The sequence below is a fragment of the Lycium barbarum genome, chromosome 10 (assembly GCF_019175385.1).
Source record: "Lycium barbarum isolate Lr01 chromosome 10, ASM1917538v2, whole genome shotgun sequence".
In the NCBI taxonomy this organism is placed as follows: Eukaryota; Viridiplantae; Streptophyta; class Magnoliopsida; order Solanales; family Solanaceae; genus Lycium; species Lycium barbarum.
The window spans coordinates 9043392-9054056 of NC_083346.1; the positions used below are offsets into that span (position 1 = coordinate 9043392).

Below are 10665 nucleotides of genomic sequence, written 5' to 3' on the forward strand. Positions count from 1 at the left end.
ATGTTTCACAAAACTTGGCTTGTCGGTAACAATTCCGACGGATTTTTATGGTCGGAAATCCCTTACCACGAGCCAAATTCCGATGGAACATTCATAAAAAAGTAATGATTTTTTAGTAGTGAAAATTAAGGTGAGTCTTTAGATAAAAATATGTACTTAAAACACAAAATTGCCAATTTTTTCTTAATCAAACCTATGCAAAAAGACAAAAAAAGAACTGTTGAATGCCCATAAGCTAGACAAAAAAGTTTGTCAAAAATGTGATACTGCTTTTAATTAATGTGTTCACTCATGTATGTGTGTGTGTGTTTTTTTTTAATTTTCTTTTTTCGTTTTTGCATAGGAGATTCATTGCAGCCCCCATTAGGCCCCAAGTTGGATCCATTAGTTCACATTCCCTCCTTGCTTTTAAAAACAGTAAAAAATAAAATAAAAAAATGGCCCTATTCTAAGAATCTTGTACTAGCAAGTATAAATAGTACTCACTACTCACCTATACAGATTATATTTGTGATTTGATTTATATCCACTAGACCACAATACCCCTTTTCCCTCCTCTTTTTCTTTTTTGGCCTTTTGTGTTTTCTCCCCCTACCATTTTGCCTCTCTTAAGAGTGAGATAATAAAGCAAAAGCAGCAATAGTGCTAGTAATACTACTATAGTAGCATCATAAAAAAAGCATACTAAACTAGTTTATAAGTAAGTCTCAAGAACCCTCATTTCTTTTTTATGTACCCTCTTTCATTTTAGCTCTTTCAAACCAAACACTCACACAAGAAAAAAAAAAGAACATGGAAGATCAATGCAGCCCTCTTAGCTGGCCTTATAACTACTTCCTAGAAGAGGTAAATTTTAACTAACAGTCTCGTTTCTTGTTTTTCTAACTAACATTCTTGTTTTTGTTCAAGATCCTTTTTTTACACATCCCCTAAAGCCTATGTTGCTCAGTCTTTCCAAAATGTCGCCGCACCCTTCTTGAATCCTTCAAAATTGTACTGCTTTTAGAGAATCTAACATGCACTTGTCGGCATTTTTTAAAAGCCTGAGCAGCATATCCTAAAACCCCACTGTCTTTTTTGTTGTAATTTTTGTTGTTGTTGTGAGTAATGTGGATTTGGAATTTGACAGGGGATAGAGGAATTGAAGCATTCTTTGGTGTACACAACATTGGAGTTGGAAAACACTGTTATCTCTGCCCATGAGGAACTTGCAAGAAAAGATGAGGAGATTTTGCAACTCAAGGATCTTTTGACAAGAATTATGAAAGAAAGAGATGAAGCACAAGGCAAATGCCAAAGGCTTCGAATGGAGAAAGTCTTACTCCAACAACAACAACAACAACAAATGCAATTACAATTCCAATTTCAGAAGCAGAACCAAAATGTTGTTATAGAAAGTGCACCTATTTCTAGTGGCACAACAATTAGTCAGGATAATCAAGAACATGACCAAATTTTAAAAGGAGTAGTTGACTCTAACAACAACATAGGAGTACTTTCTAATTCTTCAGATTGTGATGAAAACAATGTTGTTTCCCCTCCACTATTAGTCCAAGATTTAATGGAAAAAGTTGTTGTCAAGAAGCCATTGCCAGAGAAAGGGAAATTCTTGCAAGCTGTGATAGAAGCAGGGCCACTACTTCAAACACTTTTATTAGCAGGGCCACTTCCTCAGTGGCAACATCCACCACCACAACTCAACTCAATCGACATTCCTCCGGTCACTATTACCTCGCCTACTCCGCGGTTGCTCAACCAGGACTCCGCCCTGAGTAGTAGCACCGCGGCTGGCCCTGGTGCCGGGCCATGTTTTGGGAAGAAAAGGGATTTTGATACTACTACTTCCCCACAGTCTATTTCAAAGTATCAAAAAGTTGTTCACCAGCCATCATTGACCAACATGTAGTGCTTTTCTTTATTTTCCCACCTCTATAATTAGCTCACTTTAGCTAGTCTTTTTTTAACCATTTCTCGTCTGAAATTTACTAGCCTGACTAATTTGGATTCGCACCACTTAGGGCCGGAAAGGTGCTTTCTAAAGGCAGAGGAATTTCATCCATCCCGCCACGGCCTTGTTGGTTCATTTTAGCTAGTAGCATATGCATTAACCATCCTTTTCATACCGTTTAAGAAAGGTATGGAAAAAGGAGGTAAAAATTACTATCAGCATGAAAATGGAGGCTATCATGCACATGTCATTTTCCATCCAATTAGGATCTTTGTAAAATTAGTTGGTTTGCCTTAGAAACTAAGCAATCTTCATAATTATTAGCTAACCAAGATTTAGAGGATTTTGAAAAAAGGCCTAATTATGAATGGCCTTTTACTTAGTTGGGGTTTTTGAAAGATCAATGTCTCACTATAAAGGTGTTGGATTCTTGATCATGACTTGGTGCTTTGTTTTTAAGCCCTTTGATTTGGATGGAGAGAGGAGTTTGATCTTTATGTTTATAACCTTTTGATTTTAATTATTTCCCCCTGTAATATTAGTTGGGGTGGCTTTTATAATTCTCCAAATGTTGGGGAATTTTTCTAATATGTATACTTTGCTATCTTTTTTCTCTTAGTCTTTTGCATAAAAATATTGTGCAAGGTGTATCTTGAGAGATTATGATGTTGTAGACTTGTTTGTCATCATTGAGAAGATGATTTAGTTTAATGAAGGCTTTGTTTTCTTTTTTGCTTTTGTGTCACTTTCATTTCCAAGTTCTTTAGATTAATATTATGATATAAGATATGACTTGAAGAAGCAACAAGTAATCTAATTTAAAAGATTCCAAATGATCCCACTTTCCATGAGGTGTACCTACCATACATGGTTTATGTCTGCCATTACAATGGCATCTCTAGTTGAAGTTACTTTAGTTTCACTTTCATGCAAATATAATATAAAGGAAGTTGAATTACTTTTATCCCATTGGCAAATTAAAAAGATCCTTTGGAAAAATATAAGAAATATCCATTTTACTTTCCCCCTTTTCTTAGAGGCGGAGCCAGAATTCTAAGTTTGTGGGTTCGAGGTTCTAATTCTTTAAAGTTACTGGATTTTTAATTAATAATTTGTACATATTTGACAAAAAATTTAATACAAATATATAGTTCGGATAAAAGCTACTGGGTTCGACCGAACCCACACCCAAAGGGCCGGCTCCGCCCCTGCCTTTTCCCCATTCATTAGGAGGGAAAGTAACAAATAATTTTGTGAATGGACTAAAAGTACAGTTAGTTGAACTAGTTTGTGAATATGGTAACAAAACATTGAATTTTTATTATTGTGATGGTTACACAAATGGCATGCTCATTGTTTGATTATGTAAACCACCCATGAAGTGAAATAAGTCAATGGAAAATCAAAATAAAATTAGGATGTTGCTTTCATTTAAGCTGTTCATTTTCATGCTTAGCACGTGATAATCTTTAATCCGATTGGAGATTGGGAAGATTTTTCTCCCCTTCTGTTTTTCTTGCTGTCGTTTTAGGGTAGGGTGAAAGAAGAAAACACCTACTCTGCCAGAAGCGGATCCAGAACTTTAAGCCTGTGGGTTCCTAATAAAATGAACAAATATGCAACGGGTAATTTACAGAATTGCCCTTCGCTAGGGGTGGTCTTTAATTTTTGCCCTTCGCAAAAAATCCCTTGATTTCTGCTTCGAACCCCCGCTCAGTCAATTATTAAAAAAAAATCGCGACGCATAGTTTCGATTCGCAGGTTAGGGTTTTGCATGCTTCTGACAGAGTTTCAAACTCTACCTTAAGGTAGAGTTTTGTGTTTTGGGCAAAACTCTGACTTGAATAATTAGCAATTTACTCTTTTGGCCCTTCAGTCCTTGTTTTTCAATTGTTCCTTTGTCTTGGGCCTTATGATTTATGGGCTTCCTTCTGTTTTGGGCCTTCAAATCTAATACGAAGTACATACACCTAGTAGACTTCATATACCACCACCAAGTAGCATATTGAAGGTTTCTTTTGTACATAATAATAATATTTATAAAAATGAAAAAGAAGAAGGAAGAAAGCTATATATAGCTTATATACGCAGGGATTTAGTAGCTTAGTTGGTTTGCTACCTGAACTTTCACCTTGTTAGTGAGGGTTCGAATCCCCACTTTGTAATCCCCTCTCTTATTTCCCATTCCCCTACCCACTATGTAATAAAAAAATAAAAAAAAACTTCTATACTTTCGGATAATATTTTCCTAAAAAATATTTTTGTATAAAATAAGTTATTTTCTTACTTATTTTTTTTAGTATTTGATAGCTAAACATTGAAGCATTATTTTAACTACTAAAATAAAAACATGAAAAAACATTTCAAACACAACAAAATATACTTTTTCGCGCCAAAAGTAAAAAGGGTAAAAACTTATCCGCATCTCAAAATGAAATCAAATTTATCTCATCTTTAGTTTGAGTCGAATACTTGTGTAATTTAATACTCCCCTTGTCCCCAATTTATGTGATGTTTTTTTGTTTTTAATCAGTTTAAAAAAGAATGACACATTTTTATATTTAATATTGACAATTTAACTTTAAATTTTTCATTTTACTATTAATGGGATGATTTATAGCCACACAAATAACTTCTATGTGCTATAATGCTGAGCCAAGGACGCTCCGCCTTCTCTATAGAAGCAGTCAACTGAGTTCTGAACGAATTAGCTCCGATACTATTATTGATGTAAGGATTGAATACGGTATGACGTATGAGTAAATATTTGTGTGTGTTTTCTATTGCTTTTGTTACTTGTTACGTATTATGTTACATTTGGAAGGAAAATATGAGAAAGGGAAAATTAAAAAAAAAAAAAAATCTAATTAATAATACTGATCTTTTTCAAGTAAAACAGAATCCTTTCATTAATACAATTACATTCCTTATCATTCTAGACAAACATGCATGAATTACTCCTATGTGATTTAAGATCCACTTTTCATTCCTTAATTTTCTCCATACTACAAAAAATTTCTTAATCTCCATAATTACCTTGAATTTGGCTCCTCTCCATTACACTTTCTCTTCATTTCCTCAAGTGCACATAGGGTTGGGCATTCGGTCGGTTCAGTTCGGTTTCAAAAATTCGGTTCGGTTTCACAAATTCGGTTCGGTTTTTCTGTTTGTAAGAAATGGGAACCGAAACCGAACTGAAATAACTTCGGTTCAATTCGGTTTTTGCAATTTCGGTTCGGTTTCTTCGGTTTAGATATGGATGACATAGTTAAGCATCAAGCCGATACTTCATCATTCCATAAAATCCTAAAGCAGCTCGATGTGAGACAGTAGAAGTGTTGACTGCATAATAATCACTTCATCAGCCAAAATACAAATTAATGTAGTGACAGAAATTTCCCCACATTTCACTTAAGTCCTCTATTACTAGTATTTCTTGTTTATCAGTCAACATCTTCTCTACAATCCAAGAGATATAACAGAGGGAATGGAGATTATAAGTAGTTCCTACTTGTCAAACTTTGTTGTATCACATCTTCCTACCACTAACCAAGAAGAGTTCTTTCAATGTTTAATATTACTAAGATTACAGCCATTGTCACAAGAAAATATGCTAATGGGTGTTCTAAGATACATTGTTGAGGAAATTTATTAAAAATCTACAAGGAATTGTACAAGGAATATATAATATACGTTTCAAGAAAAAAGTGGCTTGTTAAAATTTGATTTTTCGGTTTAACCGAATTAAATTTTGCATAAACCGAAAACCGAATCGAATTGTTGAAATCTTATAAATTTAAACCGAATCGGAACGAATAAACCGAAAAACTGAAATCGAAATTAACTTCGGTTCAGTTCGATTCGGTCGGTTTTTTCGGTTTGAACCATATTATGTCCAGCCCTAAGTGCACATTTAGATGAGTGACATGTGTTTTATTAAATTTTTAAAGGTCTAAGTTATATCATATTAACAAGCATCTTAATCATAGTTAAGTGAATCCAGCTTTGGTAAGAAAAGATATTCCCCACGAATTTTAACTGGATCATTAATTCCATTTTATATTTAAACCTGACAACGTGTTTTGCCAATAAATAGTAGTCTCCAAAAACGTTTTGAATTTACAACATTTTTTTAATTTCAAGTAAAAAAGAAGATAAAATATATTTTAAATAACCAGATATCTCTCTTTTTTTCTTTTTGGCTTCAAAACACAGCAGTCAATTTACGTTTTAATTTGACCTATACAGGAGTCCCACAATTTTTTTTAGGGCTTTGGTGATATTGTGAAAAAGAATAACCCAAACCTCTTAGCTTAATGTTATGCAGTTTTAACAAGTAATTTAAATATTAAAATATAAGATGAAATTAATGATATTAATTGGTATCAAAATTTGTGCGGAATATCTTTTTTCTTATCAAATTTGGAGGATATTTTTCAAAAATCATTCATTTAACTATGGTTAAAATACTTGTTAGTGTGATGTAATATGAACCTTTAAAATTTAAATAGAACACATGTCACTCATCTAAATGTGCACTTGACGAAATAGAGAAAAAGTGTAATGAAGAGTAACAGGATCCAATTACCTTCATTCAACATTTCCCCCCTCCCCTATTTCCTCATCTACAGTACCAATAACTTAATCATCTTCCCCCTCCCAATAAATTTACACTCTCATACTAATCATTATTAATCTTACAGTATGTTGTGTGTTTTTTCATTGATTTTGTTACATATTATGTTGCATTTGAAGGAAAATATCAGAAAGGGAATTTTTTTTTAAAAAAAAAAAAACCTAAACTACAATTAATGATAATGATCTTTTTTCAAGTAAAACAGAATCCTTTCAATTCAATTACATTCCTTTTCATTCTAAACAACCGATACCTTAACTATTAATCCTATCTCTTGTTACTCTAAGATCCACTTTTCATTCCTTAATTTTCTCAACACAACAAATATTCCCTTAATCTCCATAACTACCTTCATTCAACATTTCCCAAATCAACTCAAAACATTTTTTTTCCTCCAATACAACACCAATGTCCAACTCAACCACCACCCCCATCCCCACTCCCACCCCCCTCACCACCACCACCGCCACCACCTCGGACCAAGAATCATCAGACACATCATCAACCACACCAAACAAACCACACATAACATGGTCAGATTCCTACACAAAAGCACATGCAGCAATCCAATCCTTAACTTCAATCCTCCCAAACATCCCTTCATCTCTTTCTTCATCCGAAACACCTGCCTCTTGTCTCCTTCATGACAACTCAACCGCAAAACAAATCTCAACACTCCTTCGTGGTCCTAACTCTGGTGCTGGTGATGACAACCTTTGTCGTTGGCTTTACGACACGTTTCATTCCTCTGAACCTGAACTACACCTCGTTGTCCTCAAATTTTTACCTATCATTGCTGGTGTTTATCTTAACAGGGTTAATTTGCATAAACCTTTAGCGGGGTTTGAAGCTGTTTTATTAGCATTATATGCATATGAAACTTCTTCAAGAAATGGTCAAGCAGTTACGGTTAATATTCCAGATCTTTCACACTCAAGTATTTATCATGAAACAAACAAAGCAGCTAAAAACTCTGCAACGGAGTTAAACCTAGCTGTTATTTCCCCTAGCTTAGAGCATTATGGCACAGTGAGATCAACCAAAAGGGCACGTATAGTTGGTGTTGCATTAGAATTATATTACAGCAAAATCCCACATATACCAGTTGAGTCAAAGCTTGATTTTTGTGAATTTTGTAAGATCTGGTCGTCAGGTCAATTGGCTGTTAGTGAAAATGTTGAAAATGGTGATGTGAAAAGGAGGATTAATTTACCATGGGAGTTGTTACGGCCAATGTTGAGGATATTGGGACATTGTTTGATGGGACATAAAAAAGATGAGAAATTGTATGAAAGTGCTATTGGTGCGGTTGGGTGTTTGTATGAAAGAGCTTTACATGATTTAAATACGAAGGCTATGTTAGCTACGGGTAGTCTTCTTCAGCTTGTGAAATTGGCAAGGGAAGGTGATGAGGTTGATTATACAGAGATTGCAGAGTCCAATACCATTACGCTTTAGAGGTGGTGTTCTGTTTATTCTGTCCATGCAGCCAATGTGTGTGCCTATTTTTTTTTTTTTTTTAATTTTTAAATTGTCTTTTTATTATTCTCTTTCAGGAAAAAGTCCAAATTTATTGTGTACAATTTGGAGTTAATTGTTTGTTCATTAATTTTTTACTGTATGATAGCAAATTATCTTTTAAGAGTTGTTTTTGTCACAGCTTCAATACGAAAAGGGCAGCCCAGTGCTCGCAGAGCATGGGGAAGTGCCTCACGGACACAAATACCTAGATGAACCTTTAAACTTGGCATGTTTTGTAAGATAGGCATATAAACTTATAAGGTGACCAGATAGACACTTAAACTTACTCAAAGTGTATTTTTCAAGTTTTTCAGTTGTTTTGAAAACAAAAACTATATTTTTCAAACACTCACAATTTTCATGGCCAAACAAGCCCTAAATATATCACAAAATATTTTTTTTAAAATGCAAAAATAAGGCAAACGCATATACATGAGACTATAAATGTGCACTTAAACCAATAAATACTCGCTAATCGCAATTTTGCAGCTTTCAATTAACTCGGATTTTTTTTTTACACTTGAATAATTAAAAAACAATAACTTTAACCAATAAAAATTCTTAAAAAAAGAAATTTCAAATTAAGAAATTTCTAAGTTCAGTATTTCAAGTGTAAAAGAAATTTCAAATTAAGAAAACTGTAAAGCCGAGAAGAAAATCCTTAAAAAAAAAAATTCTTAATTTGAAATTTCTTTTTTTAAGGATTTTTATTGGTTAAAGTTATTGTTTTTTAATTATTCAAGTGTAAAAAAAAAAATCGAGTTAATTGAAAGCTGCAAAATTGCGATTAGCAAGTATTTATTGGTTTAAGTGCACATTTATAGTCTCATGTATATGCGTTTGCCTTATTTTTGCATTTTAAAAAAAAAAATTGTGATATATTTAGGGCTTGTTTGGCCATGAAAATTATGAGTGTTTGAAAAATATAGTTTTTGTTTTCAAAACAACTGAAAAACTTGAAAAATACACTTTGAGTAAGTTTAAGTGTCTATCTGGTCACCTTATAAGTTTATATGCCTATCTTACAAAACATGCCAAATTTAAGGGTCCATCTGGGTATTAAGCCTTTTTCTTTTAAAAAAGAAGGGTTGTTGTAACTTATTCATTGTTGATGGGGAGAAATTAACTATACTTGCTAACTTTGGGATTATGAGGTTGTGTATATGCACATTGTTGGGAGTATGATTATGACACAACCACTCGAAGTTGTAACGTGTTGCAATGTTTCCTATGTGCAAGGGCGGAGCCTAGTGGTGGTCAGATTGTTCACCCGAACCCTCTTTGGCGAAAAATTAACATGTATACATTAGGATAAAATTATTTTTTATATATAAATAGTAGATATTGAATTAAATAATAGATGTTGAATTTCCTTGGCTTCTACGTTTCTTACTCTTTTGTATTTTTAAATTCCCTTAGTAAAAATTCTGGCTCCGCCACTGACTATGTGCAGAATAACACAACTGCGTATCAAAGGAATGTGTATCAAAAGGCGAAATAAAGGGTGAAAAATTGACGCAAAAGTCTATAACCCACCAAATATGCATCAAAAGGAGAAAAAAAAAGTGGTCTATCGCAATATTAAAATGTCATTCCAGTCACTGTTATCTAAGTGGTCAAAATTGACCCTAAAGTCTATGATCCCCCAATTTCCCCCAGAATTTAATGGGTTGGGCAAGGTATATTATATATTTTAAAGAAATTGCACGTTTTGTCCTTCAAACAGAAGTTAGCAATTGAACTTATGCCTGTTACACACAAGTTCTTCAAAAGCAAAAGTCACTTAGGCAGAACTTGTAGGATATTATGATGCTAAAATATAAACTTATGTTTCACGAAAAAGTTATTTATTATGGGAGGTAAATTTAAAGATCGACACAAAATAGGGGCATAGATGCAAATGACCCTATATTTTATTAGTGAGATATGGTTTTGCGCAAAATAACTCGTCGAAAATCAATAGCCCAAATTAATTTGTGAAGATTCCCGAATGGATATAAAAGTGGCACCTGCTAGAAGATCAAAGTTTAGTCGCTGTTTCAAATATAGTTAAGAAAATAATTATATTCTAATGTGAGAACAAAATTTATATAAAAATATTTGTAAGTAAAACACAAAAAAACTCCAGCACACTAAACTTTTATAAGTGAAACTTAAGGATAAAATCCTTGAGTTCTCACTTACGGAATCACAAACTCCATGACTTTACGTTAAATTAACAATAGAGTTTGTTAAACATTTAACTTAGACCAAAATTTCTTATTTTTGACAAATTTAAGGGACCAAAATTATTCAGGAGTATATGATTAAGGAACTATCTTAAACCTACTCCAAACATAAATGTTTATTTTTGTCGTTTTCTCATATCAAAATAGACTAGTTGCATGAGGGCCGTGCTAAGCCCGGGCCTAAACTCATGATACAAAAGTAATAAATTTACTTAAAAAAATATAACTTAGATCACATATTTTATAATTAATTTAAATAAACATTCTAAACATGTCTTATTGGTAAGTCTTCATAATTATTAAAAAACAATTGTTACATGATTAAATAATTT

The 10665-nt window shown here is 33.2% G+C and overlaps 2 protein-coding genes across 2 annotated transcripts; both read left to right on the top strand.

The window, feature by feature from the left end:
- The first annotated feature begins 512 nt into the window (after positions 1–512).
- LOC132615922 (uncharacterized) lies at positions 513–2680 on the top strand. Its single transcript, XM_060330518.1, has 2 exons — positions 513–846; positions 1130–2680. Exons 1-2 carry the CDS (start codon positions 793–795, stop codon positions 1904–1906), a joined length of 831 nt encoding a protein of 276 aa, XP_060186501.1. The 5' UTR covers positions 513–792; the 3' UTR covers positions 1907–2680.
- Positions 2681–6682: 4002 nt separating this feature from the next.
- Positions 6683–8652, top strand: LOC132615276 (uncharacterized). Its single transcript, XM_060329842.1, has one exon. It carries the CDS (start codon positions 6993–6995, stop codon positions 8040–8042), a length of 1050 nt encoding a protein of 349 aa, XP_060185825.1. The 5' UTR covers positions 6683–6992; the 3' UTR covers positions 8043–8652.
- The last annotated feature ends 2013 nt before the right edge of the window (positions 8653–10665 follow it).